This window comes from Pristis pectinata, chromosome 2 (genome assembly GCF_009764475.1).
Source record: "Pristis pectinata isolate sPriPec2 chromosome 2, sPriPec2.1.pri, whole genome shotgun sequence".
Taxonomy (NCBI): domain Eukaryota; kingdom Metazoa; phylum Chordata; class Chondrichthyes; order Rhinopristiformes; family Pristidae; genus Pristis; species Pristis pectinata.
This window is the reverse complement of record NC_067406.1, coordinates 92,107,009-92,128,017: the sequence shown is the minus strand read 5'-3', so window position 1 is coordinate 92,128,017 and position 21,009 is coordinate 92,107,009. Positions and strand designations below refer to the sequence as shown.

The window sequence follows — 21,009 nt, the reverse complement described above, 5'->3', positions numbered from 1 at the left end:
TGGTACACTGTGCTGAAGTGTACATCACAGATAGATAACAAAACTTGTCTGTAAGCATTTTATCAGGATTAGAAAAGGAAAAATGCCACTCTTTTATTCTATATGGCTAATAACTATTTTAATAATGACGTGACAACACGAAGACTCGTGGTGATACTGTTTTGGCACCCCATAATCTATTTGATTATTTTAATTCCACATGTGTACAGCCAGTGCTGCCACGCCATTGCTCAATAGTGTGTGTGTGTGTGTGTGTGTGTGTGTGTGTGTGTGTGTGTGTGTGTGTGTGTTTGACCTGAGGAACTGTGCAAGATGATGACAAAGACAAAGATGAAGAAGCAATAGCAGCAGTATTATTTCTGGAGAGAACATGATGAGTGCAAATATTGGGCTTCTATTGCACCACTTGTAGGCAGTCAGAACCCACAAATTGGAAGTGGGTTCTGGTGGATCAAGGAAACACCTTGATAGAATGCCAAGCTAGTGATAAGGAGTGCTAAGTAATCTGTGGTCCATGCTACCTTGCAGTTTGTAGAAAGCCTGGTGCTCACTTGTTATGATGTTATGATTCCCTCTATTGAAAGGGAAGATCTAGATGTTCCCTCTTACATGAGGAGCCATAGGAATACCCTTGTGAGACCTTGTCGATGTCACCTATTACAGTCTACATTTGAGGGCCACAGATACCTCGTCCACTCCTCAGAATAAGTCACCAGCTGTGGCCTCACTAGGTGGCACATCCTGGCAACCAACTCCTTGATAAAGCAGTGACAGCAAGGACCATGATTAATGCTGGTGAAATGTGAACATGGGTGTAATGTAAGTATTATCAATGTGATCCAAAAGTGGTTAGCGTAACGCTTTTACAGCGCCAGCGACCCGGGTTCAATTCTGGCCATTGTCTGTGAGGAGTTCATACATTCTCCCCGTGTCTGCGTGGGTTTCCCCCAGGTGCTCCAGTTTCCTCCCACATTCCAAAGACGTATGGATTAGGACACTGTGAGCATGCTATGTTGGCGCCGGAAGCGTGGCGACACTTGCGGGCTGCCCCCAGAACACTCTACGCAAAAAGATGCTTTTCACTGTGTGTTTCGATGTACATGTGACTAATAAAGAAATCTTATCTTATCTTATATAAACACTTTTTAAAATTGTTTTAAAATAAGATAGCTTGTGGTCACTGGACAGAACTACAGTATATTGCCAGATCTTGTGATACAGTTCCGTGAAGTCACCTACAACAGGGTATGTATGGAAAGGTGTGAAATAGCAACGGGACATTGAAACCAGATAATGACATTGTGGAGACAATAACAAAGAGAACAAAGAAAGTTTGAAACTGGACATGCAGTTTGATTGAACTTGTCAAGTGAAGGGTTGACTAAATTCTTTCATGTCTGCATCTATAGAAAGCCTTTATTCTCACTGAATAAAAGGCAGCAGGATAATTGGAAGTTAAAAGAAGGAGATCAAATCAAGATCAAACATGCACATTCCTGAAACACTTGTACACTTGGACTGGCCATCCAAAATTGAGTAATATATTTTTAAATCTCAAACGTCACTGTAAACAATAGGACTATATTTTGATGCTTTCTTGGTTTGTTTTCATTATCCTTCATTTTTATTTATCTTGACACTCCAGAAGGCAGAAATGTACAATATTCTGCTACCAATATATAGCCGTATATATTGAGTGGGCAACACATGAACAATCGTCACCACGAGGACAAATTTGAAAGCCGTTTATTAATATTTAGTAATTGGTAGACAAATGTGATCAAAATATACACCCAGACTGCTTGTGAAATGGATATATGGATGGTGTTATTATTACAATATTAGGATACAATATTTGGGGGTTATTATGCCTGATGCAGTTACTTCTTATGATCTATTTAAATGTTATAGAGTTGTACAGCACAGAACCAGGCCCCTTGGTCCATCACATCCATGCTGACTTTTTTGCCCATCTACACTAATTCCATTTGCCTGCATTGGGTCCCTATCCTTCTATGCCTTGCCTATTTAAATGCCTATCTAAATGTCTCTTAAAAGTAGTGATTGTATTTGACTTCACTATCTCTTCCCAGTGAGTTGCAATCATTAACCACTCCATGTAAAAAAAATCTTTCCCATCAATTCCCTTTTAAAACTCTTTTCTCTCACCTTAAATCTCTGCCCTCTTGTCTTTGATACCCCAACCATGGGAAAAAGTTTCTAACCATCTCCCCCATCCATTCCTCTCATATTTATATATATACCTCTCACCTCTCAGCCTCCTTCACTGCAGGGAAAATAAACCCAGCCCATCCAATCTCTCCCCATAACTAAAGTCCTCTAATTCAGGCAATATCCTGGTGAATCTCCCTTGCACTTTCTCCAGTAAAATCACATCCTTCCTATAGTGTAGCAACCAGAATTGTACACAATACTCCAAGTGCAGTCTAACTATTGTTTTGTGAAGCTGAAACATAACATCCCAATTTTTATATCCAATGCCCCAATAAATAAAGTCAAGCATGGCGTAGGTCTTCTTCACCACTCTATCTACCTACGTTTCCACTTTCAGGGAGCTATGGATTTGAACCCCAAGGTCCCTCTGTTCATCAACTTTCCTTAGCGTTCTACCATTTAGTGTACGTGTCCTACCCCTATTTGACTCCAAGACCTATTGCCGAAGAGATTGTCCTTTAATAAACAGGTCCTGTTTTGGAGAGCTGTACACTTTTTCTCTCTCAAAGTTAAGAGAATTATTTTGTTCCCTGGGAACATGAACAAAAAAGACTTTAAAGTATTTGTGCTGCGTTATTTCAAAATGCATAAACTTAGTGCCCTTGAAATTCTATTTCACAGTTCAATGTTTTTGTGCACCATCAAGTTAGCGATAAATCTACTCCTAGATTGTTCCAGACTGAAAAATGTAAGCAAGTGATCAAAAGCAAGGCAGCAGGTAACAAAAAATGTGTCAATAACAGAGAATGTTTGGCTATGTGTAATTCATTGGATAACAACTTCAAATCTCTTCAGTAATACAGCAATATTAAATCAAATTGCTGTACCTTGATCTTGTACAACACATTTAGTGGTAACGAGTGGAGGAACTTGGCCCCTAGTATTTGTAGCAAAAAGCTGTCCTGATCGTCGAAGTTTATCTTCTTCTATGACCTGGATCTGAAAGAAATGCACAACCATTAATGCAACAGTACAGTACATGTTGAAAATATTAGCATGCAATAACTTTCTCACTGATTTACAGCCCTCTTTAAAAGAATATTCCAAACTTGTTGTGTTAATTACAATCCTCTCCAGGAGCAACCTTACATAAGATATCATTATTAGTCACATGTATATTGAAACACCCAGTGAAATACACCTTTTGCGTAGAGTGTTCTGGGGGCAGCCCGCAAGTGTCGCCATGCTTCTGGTGCCAACATAGCATGCCCACAACATTGAGGGGTACAGCAAAAGGTAGTGCTTTCCTGTTTGAGTATGATGTCAGTATTCTTATCATAATTAGGTTCCTCTTCTGACTCTGAAAAGGACTTCACTCTTGGAATACATCAATCATGGTGGAGAGGGGAAAGGACAAACAGAGAGGGTGGAGAGAATGAAGCAGAGAAGGCGCAGAATCGAGAGATCGAGAGAGGGCAGCCACAGTGGAGAACAAAAGAGGAGCAAAAGGAATGAGAAGCAGAAAAGGACAGGGCAGGAAGACAGGGCAGAATGAAAATACAGATGAACAGAGAGATAGACAGATAAGGATAGAAAGACAAAAAGAAAGATGGAAAAGATGTAATGTCAGAGGCAGATAAGTGAAAGACATCATCGAGAGGTGGTAGAGAAACAAGCATTGAGATTACAGCATTAAAAATCATGTGCCTGTGTTACGGAAATATGGGGGTTACATGAAGGGGAATGAGTAAAGTTGGATGTTATGGAAGAGACAAAATGGGCATAAGACATCATAAGAGACAGGGAAGGAGATATTGATAAGAAAAGTATTTTCTCTTGCAGTCTAATCTGTCAAACAGATAAAACTAATATATATCAATTGCTAAACAGATTATCATAAGTGGAAAGATAAATAAAATATGCAGAACCGTAGGGCAAATAAGCATCAGAATAATATAATGAATAAATTTGCTCCCATTTATTTGCAGGAATTGTAAGCGCAAGCCCATTTAGTGCCACAGCTGGGATTTTTATCTTACTTTGGGGCTTACATAACAGCAGTGTCGAAACAAAACTAAGGAAATTCAACATTATGCAAGAGATACAAAGACCAGAGGTAAGGGCATTCACTGTGATGAACATTACAAAATGATCTACAAGTATATGTAAAACTGATTGAGGACAATGTCTTACAGAAACATAGCAAGTTAAATTCCATTTTTATTATACTGGACTCTGGAATTGTTAACCAATGTTTTGGGAGCAAATTCTGTGATTCTATCTGTTTTTCATTTGGACCAGTATAGGTTTGGATAAAGTCAAGTTTCATTTTTATTGTTTGGGCTCTGTGATTACCTTGGGCTTTTACCAACACAATTCTTTTCCATTTCATTCTTCTCATCTCCCTATCCAGTTGGTGGAAGATCACCAGGAGTTTCAGACAATGTTTCTGCCAATTATTCACGACATTTGTGGCAACCAGACATTAGACCTCCCAATAAAATTCCCTGCACTAATAGTGGAGTTATATGCCTAGAAATTTATCTCCAGTCAGTCACACTAAAGGTGCCAAATAATAGTGGCAATGTTTTCCACTCTATTTCCAAAATTTGACTTCACTGACTTCATTTAAAGCACTGAAATTCATATATAGACCTAAGCCCAGAAAGATCTGAGAATATAACAAAATAATTGCTAGAAATATATCCCTTCTCAGTAGTGCTAGACATAGTGTATGATTACATTACAGTTCACTTCAGAAATTCATTCCATTGAATTTAAGGCAGAGTACAGCAATAACATTGCTACTAGATAGCAGTTAATGCTATAAATTGGAGAAGAATTTCTGGGCAATGGCCTTTCAAACCTGTGCAATGCAGAGCCATATGCAATAGCTCAGTTGGAGCAGCAACAAAGGATATTTTGCAATCAACAAAGTTTACATGTATGAGATTCTGTGTACTTATTTAGATAGAAATGAATCTACTTAAAATGAATACATGAAGTATTCAAACTTGTATATTGGAATTGGGAAATTATATCCATTTAACCCAGAAATGGGCTCGGATGCAGAGCTGCCAGGTATCATTCATTAGGAGATTAGGAGTAACAAGCAGTCAATTTTGGTTTAAGATACAACTTCTCATATTCTTTAACCTTATAAAGAATTTGTCTATCATCTAATGGGCAAATACGGCAAGACTGCCCCCACCCCCATATCTAAGATCATCACTGGGCAGGCCAGGCAATACTCAAGCACTCAAGGCAGGTTGGTGATCTTCAAAGCTTTACACTGTGAAGGCATTCTGAGTAAACTTACCCCCAACTTTCCAAACTTTTGGTATCTCTGAACTTTGTATTGAATACGTAGAAAAGAAAATTTGCACGCCTATTGGATGAACGATTATTGGAACACTATTCTGACTTCAACAAATGTGAAGTTCAGATTATTTCATCAACCTTTGTTCTCATGATATATTATGTCAAGTAACTATTTGAGCATGTTAAGTTTTATAACACTGCCAACTATGGTTTATTCACCCTGTATACATGGATTAATAATGGAGAAAATTCCATTTTAGTACTATAGACCAACAAGGAAAATTTATGAAACTTTCATCTACACTGTGTTATATCAGGTGGTGCACCAAGAGTTAAAAGAATTATGGGAGTTTAAATTTGTGAGGTGTTGCTTGACAGAATACAGAAACTTCATTCTGAAATGTTTTATCAGTTAAGAATGTTAACAGGAATTGGCTGTGCTTCAGAAGAGGCCCACAAACATTTTACATTTCTCTGGATCCTTATTTTAAAACTGTCATCAAAAATGTAAATTAACTTTTGCAATACGTCCATAATTTTATGTCTGCATCAGACAAGCTTGGCAATTTAAGCACATGCACTCAGGGACCAAACAGAATGCTCAAGCTGCTCATTGTTCATTTACGTTATTGTCTAGTAATACTAGTCTGTAGAAATCACAAGTAAACCACTTCCATTTCGTGCTTGGATCAACCACCTATACTAATTGGTTAAACCCTTGCTAGAAACTCAATGGATACTGATAGGTTCACTGGATGGTTCGGTGCTGAGGTACGGACAATGACCATTTTGGTCACAGGCCATTGCACCAAAATTTGCTCACAACCAAGGCAACAACCAAACAGGCACTATACGTTTTCAGCTTTGTGTCACTTGGTGTTCCTCTCTCAGTCTTATAATCTTATTTGGCACATGGAGTAATTTCTACTGCATGGTTAGACTACATTTGGAATGCTGTGAGCAGTTCTGGTCCCTATATTATACAGTGGAAATATAGGCATTGGACAAAGTACAAAAAAGATATACTGGAATACTGTCAGAATTTTTCCAATTAGAAAAATATGGAAAGGCTGTTTATTCTTTTCTTTTTACAAAAAAAAGCCTGAGGTGTGGACTGATAAGATGGCCACATTAAAAAAGAGCTTAATACGTTTGATCCTTCCATGTGACAACTAAAACAAGGACTCATAAATAACGGGAAATACCATATCCATTTCTGCTCTCCTTATATAGTTAGTATAATTCAGTCTTTGTAAAAGATACAGATAGGGGCCATTAGATATGGCGCCAAAATAAAGCCAGTTTTAAAAACAGGATAAAAGAGTTGTGATTTTTGACTGGGGGATAATAGTCTTGAGGTGAGGGGGAGTGGGACAGACGGAGGCAAATCTGATTGAATTTTGTAAGATGAAGTGTATAGATTGTGTTCTATTTGACAGCACACTGAAATTAAATCGGTCAGGGGAGAAAGTAAGGTCCAGATATAAGTTGTAAGGCCAGATCCAAGTCAGATGTTAACAGATCTATTTTGTTTCTTGAATAGCAGACCTCTTTTACAGGCTGACATCTTTTGTGCTGGACACCAACTTACTCAAATCCTTCCAGTAAAAGTTCTGTTGGGACCAGGCATTGACCCTTATGAAATAGATACTTCAAGGAATTTGGCACCAGAGTGATCTGCTGGACTAGTTTGATGACCTAGATTGGTCAAAGGGCAAGTTCTATTTTTTTTCCTCTAAATCTGCTCTGGGATTTTGCCTCTCCCAAGGAATCACATTGTTTTGTGTGAAGCAGAGAGCACATATGTATGATCCACAAGGTACTGCATTTGTAAGGGGCATGGTGGATGGATACAGAGGGCTTTGTCCTGTCTTCCACTGTTCATGTGTTTTTAAATCCATTAGGGAATGCAGGAGAAATAACTTCATCTGGAAATGGGAGCTATTAACAGAAGGTAGGACAATGTAGTGGTCTGGAAGGAAAGAAGACCTGTAAGGCAACAAAGAGGATCACAATTCATTTGCTGTAACTTTAAAATAAATCAACCTCTGGTTTATGCCTACCCAAATACATTTTCTCAAGGAGCACCTCTTATCACATGCAGAACAGTTGAAAATCTGCTGCAGTTTATAAAGTATAGGTTGTTATGTCTTAAAATTACAACAAGAGCATAGAGAGTACAAATGCAGAACGTGAGTCAACATCAGACCACGTTATAGCTCATGTCATTAGATTCTTTGAACCTCATAAATGGTAATTGGTATAAACATTCAAATATTCCAAGTAACCATGTAAGTTTACAAAGTATACAAAAGAGGCAAATGAGTTGAATAGTTAAAGATGGCCACATGTGAAGAATACTGGAATGGTTGAGACAGAAGTTGAGGCACACTGTAATAGACAGAAGCAAAGCTGCATGGTAGTCTTCCTGTCCCACGGATTACAAGAAACAGAAAGAGACTCCTGAGGCATCTTTATGGAACAAGGCCAGCTTATTTCACTTGGGATTTTGGCTAAATTTAAAAAAGAAAGTTGCAATGCAGTAGTTTAACTAGTGACTCTCTGCACTGACCTATGCCCATAGATATTTTTATAAATACCATTTGAAAATGTTTCCTGAGTTTCAGAGAGAATACTAACCAGGCTTTTTTTTTCGTTGTGCTTTGGCCAGATTAGAGTTTGAAGCAATTCACATGGCCTTTCTCAATTCCGAGAAAAAAGGCTGCCCTAAAATACTTCATAATGTGGCTAGATGAATATATAATCCCAGAAGGATGTAATTTTTTTAAATATTGGTTAATGACAATGAATTTGGATATTTCCACATGTTCCCTGTTCCACACAAAAGCATGTTACATCCTGCTCTGACTAGTCTAGGTAATCAAACTAGTCCAGGAGATCACTCTGGCGCTGAAATCCTTGAAGTATCTATTTTGTAAGAGTCAATGCCTGGTCCCAACAGAACTTTTACTGGAAGGATTTCCAAGTATTGTTGGAAATTAGCCTTGATTCCTCATAACATATTCAATCCAAGATGTCAGCCGTAGTTTTGGCAGGGGGCATAGATATCAATGTCAGCAGTAGGGCCCAAGGTAAGGTTTGGAGGGTGTTGGAGGGTTATAAACTTTATTTTCTGTTGAAGCTGTGCAGGAATGTTTAAACAAATATTTCCACCACCCGTTGTTGGAAGCTGTAGGCAATACCTGTTGACTTCTCTGCTAGCTGCTGACAAATTAAAAACAAGTTCCTTAAAAATGTTGTCTTTGGTGACAGATATGATTGACTACCTTCTCCATTTGTTTCTGTTGACATGTTGCCTGAGAACTAGATTATAATTCTCTTAGACAAAAATAACACAGAGAATGCTGTGATTACTCAGCAAGTCAGGCAGCAACAGTGGAGACAGAGGCAGAGAAAATGTATTGGTTTATTATTGGTATTAGTTTATTATTGTCACTTGTATCGAGGTACAGTGAAAAACTTGTCTTGCATACCGATCGTACAGATCAATTCATTACACAGTGCATTGAGGTAGTGTAGGGTAAAAACAATAACAGAATACAGAGTAAAGTGTCATAGCTACAGGGAAGTGTATTGCAGGTAGACAATAAGGTGCAAGGTCAAACAAAGTAGATTGCGAGGTCAAGAGTCCATCTCATCACATAAGGGAACTGTGCAAAAGTCTTATCACAGTGCAACAGAAGCTGTCCTTGAGACTGGTGCTATGTGCCCTCAGGCTCCTGTATCTTCTGCCTGATGGGAGAGGGGAGGAGAGAGAATGAGCTGCATGGGTGTGGTCTTTGATTATGCTGGCTGCTTCACCATGGCAGTGAGAGATATAGACAGAGTCCAAGGAGGGGAGGCTAGTTTCCATGATGCGCTGGGCTGCGTCCACAATTCTCTGCAGTTTCTTGCAGTCCTGGGCAAAGCAGTTGCCATCCAGATAGGATGCTTTCTATGGTGCATTGATAAAAGTTGGTGAGTGTCAAAGGGGACATGCCAAATTTCTTTAGCCTCCTGAGGAAGTAGAGGCACTGGTGAGCTTCTTGGCTGTGGCGTCTATGTGGTTGGACCGGGACAAATTCCTAGGATGTTCACTCACAGGAATTTGAAGCTCTCAACCCTCTCGACCTCAGCACGGTTGATGTAGACAGGTGCACGTACACTGCCCCCTTTCCTGAAGTCAATGACCAGCTCTTTTGTTTTGCTGACATTAAGTGAAAGGTTGTTGTCATGACACCATGTCACTAAGCTCCCTATCTCCTTCCTGTACTCCAACTCATCATTATTTGAGATACAGCCTACTACGGTGGTATCATCTGCAAACTTGTAGATGGAGTTTTGTAGATGGAGTTAGAGCAGAATCTGGCCACAGTCATGAGTATATAGGGAGTAGAGTAGAGGGCTGAGGACACAGCCTTATGGGGCACCAGTGTTGAGAATAATCATGCCGGAGGTGTTGCTGCCCATCCAGTCTGTTGGTCAGGAAGTCAAGGATCCAGTTACAGAGGGAGGTGTTGAGTCCCAGGTCTCGGAATTTGGTAATGAGTTTGCTTGGAATTATAGTATTGAAGGTGGTAGTCAATAAACAATAGTCTAACGTAGGTGTCTTTACTGTCCAGGTGCTCCAGAGCTGAGTGTAGGGCCAGGGAGATGGCATCCACTATAGACCTGTTACGGTGGTTGGCGAATTTCAGTGGGTCGAGGTTGTCTGGGAGGCTGGAGTTAATGTGTGCCATGACCAGCCTCTCAAAGCACTTCATGTTGGTGGATGTCAGAGTCACTCTCTGGTCCCATGTTTCAGGTTCCATAAACATTAACTCCATTTTTCTCTCCATGAATGATACTTGGTCTGTTTAGTACTTTCAGCCCATGTTTTATTTCAGATTTCTATCACCTACTTTTTGTTTTGTTTTGAGATTCCAGTCAGATTGTAATATTCTCTCTGATGAAAAAACAACAAGATGCTGGAGAAACTCAGCAGGCCAGGCAGCTTCCATGGAGAAAAACGGACCGTCAATGTCTCAGGTCAGGACCCTTCTTCAGGATAGGAAAAGGGGGAGCCCAATATATAGGGGGGGAAAAACAGAGCAGTAATAGATGGACAAAAGAGGGGAGGCGGTATAGGCAGTGATAGGTAGATGGAGGTAAGAGGTAGCAATAGGCAGGTGCGGGGGTGGTGGAGAGCGCAGATCCAGCAGGGGATGGGTCAAAGGTATGGAGGCAGGCGGCATGGTGGGTGAGGAGGAGGAGAGGAAAAGGAGAGCAAGAAAAAAAAATGCCCAGAGAAAAAAAGAGAGAGGGGCTAGGAAAGGGAAGAAAAGAAGAGACAGGGTGCGGGTGGGGGGGGGGGGGGGGGCGCGGGGTAGGGTGTTGGTTTACTTAAAGTGGGAGAATGCGATGTTCATGCCATTAGGCTGTAAGGTCCCAAGACAGAAAATGAGGTGTCCTTCCTCCAGTTTGCCTTTGGAATTCTCCCGGCAGCAGAGGGCGGACATGTTAGTGATGGAGCGGGAGGGGGAGTTGAAGTGACTGGCAACGGGGAGATGCAAATCACAGTTACGGACGGAACATAGGTGTTCTGTGAAACAGTCACCTAGTCAGCATTTGGTCATGCCAATGTAGAGGAGGCTACACTCGGAGCACCGAATGCAGTAGATGATATTTGGGGAGGTGCAGGTAAATCTCTGCCTCATCTGAAAGGACTGTTTGGATCCCTGGATGGAGGTGGTGCAGGGGCAGGTGTTACACCTATGGCGAGGGCTGTGGAAAGTTCCCGGGGTGGGAGCGGGATGGGTGGGGAGGGAGGAGTGAACTAGGGAGTCGCGGAGAGAGTGGTCCCTGCAAAAAGCTGGAAGGGGTGGGGAGGGGAAGATATGCTTGGTGGTGGGGTCCTGTTGGAGATGGTGGAAGTGGCGGAGAATGATGAGAATGACATAGGCAGGTGGGAGGAAATGTGAGGACAAGGGGACCCCTATCCCTGTCGTGTCTTGGAGGGGTGGGGACGAGAGCAGAGGTGTGGAAAATGGCAGAGATGTGGGTGCGAATTCTCTTGACCATGGTAGGGGGGAAGCCATGGTTAGTAAAGAAGTTGGACATCTCATGTGTCCTGGAGTGGAAAGCCTCATCATGGAAGCAGATGTGGCGGAGGCAAAGAAATTGAAAGAAGGGGATAGTGTCCTTGCAAGAGACTGTGAGAGGAGCTGTAATCAAGGTAGCTGTGGGCACCAGTGGGTTTGTGGAAAATGTTGGTGGATACAGAATCTCCTGAGATGGAGATGGAGAGATCAAGAAAGGAGAGAGAGGTATCAGAGATAGTCCAAGTGAATTGGAGAGTCGGGTGAAAATTAGTGGCAAAGTTTATGAAACTGTCGAGTTCCACATATTCTCTCAACCTGGTCACCGAGGAAATGGTGACTTATGTTGAAATAGCAGTGCTCCTCCATTGTTAATTCATATAAGTGAATATGCTTCTATCAAAAATAATAACTAACACAGGTAAGATTGCTGATGTGGGAAAACTTACAAATTATTAGACGGAATGTTCTTTTATGCCTGTGATTAATGTAAAGTAGGGGTGTCTTACACAAATCCATGCATTTAGTAACCCAGCAGCATTTGAAAGAGACCAATTTAAATTCTGCATACAACAATAATTTTTAAAAGCAGACAAGCCTTATGAAAATTTTCAGGAATATGCTAGTTTTTTAGTGTTAAATATTGAGTATTCTGCTACCAATTCCAATCAACAGTCCATTAACCACAAATGCCATCAAAAACATCTTACCCAACTTGAAGCTACATGATAATTTGATATAACAAGTTGCTCAAGAGACAATGGGCATACGGTAAGTAACTTTAATAATGAATTTCAAACAGCATTTATATATCTAACAACTTATCATAACATATCAGAAAATTATAACAGGATTTTTCCCTGAATCTTTTCTTCATTTCTTCCTCCAGATAGTGGTATTTTAATTTTAAAATTAAATGCCTAGAAATTCATCCATGTTTGATAGAATTAATATGTTCCATATACTACTTATGAAGAGTTGTACTCTTACAATGCAATTCACTCCATTGAAGTCCAGATGCAAACTCTAAGACAAAATCATTTTTATCAAACATGATACTATACTACCATCATTTGCCCTCCTCTTGCACATTCTATTTTGAGACCTTTCTCCATAAGATCTGGCCCCTATCCATCAATCTGCATGGGTGAAAATTGATGAAATAAAACTGCCTCATTGTCAGCAATACAACTTCAGAAATATAGATCTGAAAGGTCCAGTTCGCACTGGATTGAATTAAGATACTGACAATCACTTTCAGTTTCCTGAAGACCAGGTTTTCCTTGCCTATTAAAAAAAAAGTACAAAACATCCAGCAAAAAGCAAGTGACTAAACTAAATGGACTGCCAATCATTTGAAAGAATTATAACAGACTGGCAGGTATCACAGATGCAAGAAGATTTGCCTCATGGCAACAAGTTATTTGAATTGGAGCTCAGGCTCCCACCATTCTTGGCAGTAAGCCAATACTGCCTCTACAGGGAGCCATTCAAGTGAGGTCAGTTATGGAAGCATCACTCAAGTAGATCTATAGGAAATGCCTGTACTACTAAACCTTTCAGCCCTGACTGAAGACTGGGAGGTGTCCAAGGCTGGTACACAACTGGTATTGTATCTTCCCCAAAATGGGCCCTCTCAGGTTGACTCGCCTGCAATGTCATGAGATTTCACTGAAGCTGTGATGAAACAACAATAGCAGACATCTGCTGAACGGCATAGAAATCCCAAACTAACAAATGCTGAATTGGGAATATTTCTTATTTTTCATGTTCTATTAATATCAAGAGTAACTGTCAAGAGTAACAGAAAGGAACAACTATCAGAATTCTTTGAAATAAAAATAACAGGTTCCCTCCACTATTGACACAGTTGCAATGTTCCTTTATGAACACATGTATTGTATATCCAGTTAAGAGTAACACAGGAATTGTAATGAATTTACATGCTTAAATGTAATCCAAACAAAGAAAATCCGGGAGTAATAATAATTTATGAAGTATAATTTTTACCGTACTGTACTTACTGGACTAGGGATGGAGTCAGGATCAAGTTTCTTCTGTTGAGGTCCCGCAAGCTGTGCACCAGTTGCTGGTGCCCCTGGATAAGTTCCAGGATAATTTGACTGAACTCCCCTTTGCTGCCCTCCATAAATACCTCCTGGACAGAAGAGGTATAAACACCAGAAATTACAATTTATTTCCCAAGATTATTTCAATTAGATCAATCAAGTTTTTTGAATCATTTGTTTGCTACCTTCAGAGAAATAGTACTATTTGTTTTACAAGATCTATCAAGTTTAACATAAACAAACTCAACTTTTGTTCAGAAGTAATCATCTAAAATTATATTCTGATTTATAAATAATCACAGAACTAAACAAAATTGTTTCCACTTTCAGCTTATATAATTTTTGAGTAAAGCACCTTCAACTAAGAGCAGGAATAGGGTATTCTTGGTTTTATTAATTTCAATGCACGTCAATAATAAGTATTCAGCAACCTCTATATGCTTCTGACTGTTTGAACTAAGCCGTTAAGCCAAAACATTGCATCAACAAAATTTACCACTGGTTTTTGTAACACACAGTCCTGAGGGGCACAGTTCTACATCTTCTAATAACTCACTTTCTCTGTCCACATCAGGACTGGCCAGATCATCTGTGATATTGACTCAATTTTCTTTCATTAATATAGCCTAAACTTACAGTGCGACAGCCCTGTCCTTTCAGGTTCCTTTGTTTGTGTTCTCACTCTCTAACTGCCTTCATTCCACAGCTTTTACATTCCTTTGTTCAGATTTCTTTCTTGATCTGTAAATGCTTCCGTTAACATATTGACTGAATGACCTTATTTACAGCTTATCCTCATGGCATCATGACAACCCTGGCTTCACCTTATTAGAGATGTTCCCTTTGTCTTATCCATCACCCCCACTCTCTCTGCAACTTAAAACCAACTTGTTTTCACTCCATCTCAGTTCTGATGAAGGGTCTTCAACCCAAAACATTTACTCTGTTTCTCTTTCCTCTGATGCTGCCTGAGATGCTACATGTTTCCAGCATTTTCTTTTTTTAAAATCCTGGCTGGCATGATGGGACCTTAAAGGAGTCACAGGGAGGTGCCCCACAGCTGTGGAGGGGTGGCAGGGACAGCAGCAGGGGAGGTATAAATTAATTTGGCAGGGGGAAGGGCAACAGACCGTACCAGCCAAAAGGAGAAAAAAGGGTGCAATAAGCACCGAGAGAAACAGATAACTAGAGCATGAGACAGTACAGTTGTACATAGGCGTGGACAAGAGAGTACAAGGTCTAAAGTTTACAAAGGATGTTGTGTCAACACCAAGGGAAATTAGTCACTGTTGGAGAGTTGAAGGCACAATTAGCTACCTGATAATCTTAGACTCATAAAGTCATAGAGTCGTACAGTGTGGAAACAGGCCCTTCAGCCTACTGAGTCTGCACCAAACAACGAACACCCATCCTACACTAATCCATTTTATTCTCTCCACAATCCCCTCAACTCACCCCAGACTCTGCCACTCATCTACAAAGCAAGGGCAATTTATAGTGGCCAATTAACCTACTACTCCACACATCTATAGGATGTGGGAGAAAATGGAAGCACATGGAGAATGTGCAAATTCCACGCAGACAGCACCAGAAATCAGGATTGAACCCAGGTCACTGAGGCTGTAAGGCAGCAGCTCTACTAGCTGAACCGTTGTGCCACCGTGATGTTGTGGCAATAATGGATACCTGTTTAAAAGGAAGGGCAGAATTGGGTACTCAATATTTCCTTTACATAAAGTGTTCAGTAAAGATAGGGGAGTGTAGAAAGGAGAGCGATGACATCATTGATTAAGTTGAATTTTGCAGTTTTGGAGAAAGAAAATATCCTGAAACAGAATATTTCAGTTTCAGGATTCAGATTCAGGACAGAATCTATTTGGTTAGTGTTAGGAAACAAAACAGGTGACATTGCACTACTGGCAATATTCTATAGGCTACCAACTCGTGGGAAGAAAAGGAGCAAATTTGCAGGGAAGTTACAGAGAAGTACAAATGACATAGAGTATCAACGATTCTAATATATACCAGGATAATAATAAAATAAGAGGAAAGCCAGGGAAGGAATTTTTGAAATGTTTTCCCAGAGAGGTTTATGGATGTACACATTTCCAATCGAACAGGGAAGGAAGCAGGCTGAGTGGTTCAAGTATCGATAGGAGAATATTTAAGAGATAGTGGTCATAGTACTGTGAGGTCTCCTAATACCTATGGGCCATTCTAAGGTAGGAGAAAAAAAGTCAACTAGAGGAGAGTCAGTTCCAAAGAAATGAGAACTAATCTGATCCAGGTAAAATGAAATCAATACTAAGAGGGCAAAAATAAATGAACAAAGAGCAGTCTTTAAGGAGGTGATAATTGGGTACAATGCATGCGTATTCCCATTAGGAAACTGGGAAATTAAAGGCAGATAACCACCAAGGTAAAATTAAGCAGGAAAAGGGCCAATGATGTACATTAGGCTGATAACACAAATGAGAACCAAGCTACTTATACAAAGTTAAAAGGGAAGTAAAAATTAAACAAGTGGACCAAAGAGAGATTATGAGTATGTCAACAAATATAAAAAGGTATCCAAAAATCTCTAAAGGCTGTAAAGAGTAAACAGGTAAAAAAAAAGGAGAGGTGAGGCCAGAAACCAAAAAAAGACATCTAATAATGGAGGCTGGGGGCATGTCCAATGTACTGAGTAAGTATTTTACGTTAGTCTTTACCAAGAAAAAAATGCTGCTGGTGTCTCGGCAAAGGAAGATGCAGACAACATATGTGATGACCTAAAAATTGATGAAGAGGTACTGTAGATGCAGCTGTACTTAAAGTGGACAAATCATCTAGTCCAGATGGAATGCATCTTGGATTGCTAAGGGAAGTAAGGGTGGAGACTGTGGAGATACTGGCCATAATCTTCCAGATATCTGTAGATAGGGGGGTTGGTGCCTGAGGTCTGGAGAATTACAAATGCAACAACAGGCCAGTCACTTCATGATCTCAATGGTTTAAAAACAAAAATCTACAGAATTAGTAGTCACTTGGACAAGGGTAAATTGATTGGGGAAAGCCAGCATAGATTTGTTAAATGTAAATCGATATGAATTAACTTGAGCTTTCTGATGATGAAATATAGTAGGCCAGTGAACAGAATTCGGTTGATGTGCACATGGAATTTTAAGAGGAGGTTCATGAACTGCTGTATATAAAGCTGGTGACAAGACATGGAATGGGGCGTTCGTCTCATGGATAGAAAATTGGCCAACTGACAGAAAACAGAAAGCAGTAGTGAATGGTAGTTTTCAGACTGGTGGGAGGCATACAGTAATGTTCCCCAGGAGTCAGTAACACCCGTTTTCTTAATATATAATTAATGACTTGGACTTGGATGTACAGGGCATGTTTTAAATTTTCAGACACTACAAAACTTGTAAGCAAAATGAGCTGTGAGGAGAATAATAATATATTTCAAAAGGATATGGGCAGACTGGTGGAATGGGTGAACACTTGGTAGAAGAAATTTAAACCAGAAATATGAAAAATATTATATTTCAATTGGAAGAAGAAAGGAGAGGCAATATAAACTGGAGGGCACAATTCTATACAGGATAAAGGAACAGATATCCGTGGATTTATATACTGTACATAAATCATTTAAGGTAGCAAGGGAGGTTGTGGAAAAGGTTAAAAACAATATGGGATCCTGGGATTTATAAACAGAGATGTAGAGTACAAAAGCAAGGAAGTCATGATGAATTTCTTTAAATCACTCGTTTAGTTGCAAGTAGAGTTACATGTCCAGGTCTGGGTTGCACACTTCAGAAAAGATGCGAAGGCTATAGACAGTGAGGGGGATAGAGTTATTGGAAATATTCCAGGGATTAGGGATGCTGATTGCATTGACATACTTGAAAAGTGCTGGTTGTTCTCCTTGGAGCAAAGAGTTAAGGGGATGGATAAGATCATGAATAGACAGAATAAAATCTGTTTCTATTGGCAAGATCAATTGATCAAGAACTTGAGGACAAGAATGAAGGTGATTGGCAAGACCAAAAGTGGAACAAAGAAAATATTTTTTTTGTGCAGCAAGTGGTTAGAATCCAGAATACATAGCCAGGAGGGATAAAAGAAGCACAATCATGTTGAAAGGGGATGTGGATAAGTACTTAAAAGGAAAAAGTGCAGAGGGCAATGGGGAGAGAGACAAGCTGGATTGCTCTTGCACTCATCTGACAAGGGGCCTGATGGCCTCCTTTGCACTGTTACTTTTCTATGATTCTATGAATTCCCTCCATGTCTGGAGAAGCATATTAATCAGCCATTGGGCAACATGATACAGCACTACCTGTGCCCCAGAGTCTTTGAAACATTACTGGAGGGAAAACGTGTACTCATTCGTTGTGCTGAAATCAGGTGCAAGAAGGAAATCTGAGGCCAGTGGAATTTCTGGGGGAGTCGAGGAGGAGGGAGATCCATGGGTAGAGCATGGCCATCATGTGCCAGAAGTGCTGGAAGGGGAAGCCTCAATTGCCAGTCAGGCAATTAGTGGGTATGGGAGTTTGGTGGGCTAATCAGTGACCAATGGAGACATCTAGTCAGGTGATCAGTGGTAGATAAGAGGGAGTTTCAAGCTTGGGGGAAGGAAATTTGCCACTGCAGGAGAGTGAGCAATGAGTAAATTAAGGAGAATCTCTAAAACACTAGCCATGGGCTTGTTATTAGTCCTTAGATGTGCAGAAGAGGATTCATTGGCTCATTGAAAACCTGCTCTGCAAGACTGGTCTGTGGACCATAGGCCTACTCCATCAGAAATGGAAATCCAGCTTCACATTGCACGTCATTAGATGATACTGAGAATGTCTGGGAACTTCATGCATTACACTTTGGACTCTGTACTAGGATACCCTGCTTAGGGGCGAAGGGAGTTTGAGAGAGGTGCAACCAGCAGTGTCCTGGTCAGGGTCCAGAGATCAGCCTTGCGACACTGGCCAGTTCCCTGCAGGAGGCACAGTGGACTACACTGAGGAACTGGGAAAGAAAATCACAGATGTCAAAGAATGCTGAAATCCCCAATTTTTGGTACTGATTTCTTTTTGGTACTGATTTCTTTTTCGTAAAAAATCAAGCAGTACACAAAAACACCATGCTGTGCAAACTATCTAGGAACAGACTTACATTTTAACATCAAAGTGTAACTTTCTCAGGTTCCATTTAATTCCACGGGGTGAGGGACTCAGGGAACTGGGGTGAAGAATTTACTTGGAGATTCAACAGCCACACACATCAAAAAAGGAGAATGTAACTTAATTTGACAATCAAGTCTAAGTCGCTGAAATCAATATAATGAATTTAAGGCAACTATGTCTGGAATTTCTATACAAGTTTTTCCCTTCTCCTGTTGTAACTTGGAATCAGCTGACATCCTGCTTATATGTTATGTATATCTACTTGCAGAGTTACTTGAGGATTTCTGCTGATCTTTCGCAAGTTATGGCAAACTTGGAGAACACCCATGGAAATTCCAGCTTTCAGGTACAACACAGGATGTAGCAGCTCTCAGTATTTTATTCAATAGAATTGGGCTAAAGTTAAAGGAATCCTTTGATAATGGTCTCAATTCTTTAATCCAATTCATAGATTTTAGGTGTCATTGGTAAACCCTGCATTTAAAAGGAAGAATGAACTCCCTGTCCATAAACTTTCTTAATCTGGTTGAGCTCAAGATAGGTAGCTGATGACAGTCACCATTTACCACCTACAAAAATAACAATCTGGCAATATTTCTTCAAGAGCACCTTCTAAACCTGCCAGCACTACCATGGAGAACAACGATGGGCACGTAGGAACGTCACCATCTGCAAGGTCTCAGCCCCCCTCACAATATCAGAGTCAATGTCATCACCTAGAGACATACTAGACCATAAGACAAAGGAGCAGAAGTCGGCCATTCGGCCCATCAAGTCTGCTCCGCCATTCTATCATGAGCTGATCCATTCTCCCATTTAGCCCCACTCTCCTGCCTTCTCACCATAACCTTTGATGCCCTGGCTACTCAGATACCTATCAATCTCTGCCTTAAATACACCCAATGACTTTGCCTCCACAGCCGCCCGTGGCAACAAATTCCACAGATTCACCACTCTCTGGCTAAAGAAGTTTCTCCACATCTCTGTTCTGAATGGGCGCCCTTCAATCCTGAAGTCGTGCTCTCTTGTACTAGACTCCCCTACCATGGGAAACAACTTTGCCACATCTACTCTGTGAAGGCCTTTTAACATTCAAAATGTTTCTATGAGGTCCCCCCTCATTCTTCTGAACTCCAAGGAGTAAGCCCAAGAGCCATCAAATGTTTCTCATACATTAACCCTCCCATTGCTGGAATTATTCTAGTGAACCTTCTCTGAACCCTCTCCAACGTCAGCACCTTATTTAAGAAAGAAAGAGCCCAAAATTGCACACAGTACTCCAAGTGAGGTCTTACCAATACCTTATAGAGCCTCGATATCACATCCCTGCTCTTATATTCTATTCTTCTAGAAATGAATGTCAACATTGCATTCACCTTCTTCACCACCGTCTCAACCTGGAGGTTAACTTTTAGGGTATCCTGCACGAGGACTCCCAAGTCCCTTTGCATCTCTGAATTTTGAATTTTCTCCCCATTTAAATAATAGTCTGCCCATTTACCTCTTCTACCAAAGTGCATGACCATACACTTTACGACATTGTATTTCATTTGTCACTTCTTTGCCCATTCTCCTAGTCTACCCAAGTCTCTCTGCAGACTCTCCGTTTCCTCAACACTACCCACCCCTCCACCTATCTTTGTATCATCGGCAAACTTAGCCACAAAGCCATTTATTCCATAACCCAAATCGTTGATATACAATGTAAAAAGAAGCGGCCCCTGTGGAACACACTGGTAAATGGCAGCCAACCAGAATGGGATCCCTTTATTACCTCTCTCTGTTTCCTGCCAGTCAGCCAATGCGCTATCCATGCTCATAACTTTCCTGTATTTCCATGGGCTCTTAACTTGTTTAGCAGCCTCATGTGCGGCACCTTGTCAAAGGCCTTCTGAAAATCCAAATACACAACATCCACTGCATCTCCTTTGTCTAGCCTGCTTGTAATTTCCTCAAAAAATTGCAATAGGTTTGTCAGGCAGGATTTTCCTTTAAGGAAACCATGCTGAGTTCGGCCTATCTTGTCATGTACCTCCAGGTATTCCGTAACCTCATCCTTGACAATCGACTCCAGCAACTTCCCAACCACCGATGTCAGGCTAACAGGCCTACGATTTCCTTTTTGCTGCCTCGCACCCTTCTTAAATAACAGAGTGACATTTGCAATTTTCCAGTCCTCTGGAACCATGCCAGAAT

The 21,009-nt window shown here is 40.5% G+C and overlaps 1 protein-coding gene across 2 annotated transcripts in view; it reads right to left on the bottom strand.

Annotated features, from left to right (window-relative positions):
* The window catches only part of sec24d (SEC24 homolog D, COPII coat complex component), a 128,789-nt gene that overhangs the window by 88,909 nt on the left and 18,871 nt on the right, over nt 1–21,009 (bottom strand). For both annotated transcript variants that reach the window (XM_052010332.1, XM_052010333.1), the window contains 2 exons: nt 13,598–13,731; nt 3,063–3,174 (listed from right to left, as the gene is read on the bottom strand). In XM_052010332.1, coding sequence (XP_051866292.1) covers nt 3,063–3,174; nt 13,598–13,731 — 246 coding nt within the window. The remainder of the gene's footprint in view (nt 1–3,062; nt 3,175–13,597; nt 13,732–21,009) is intronic.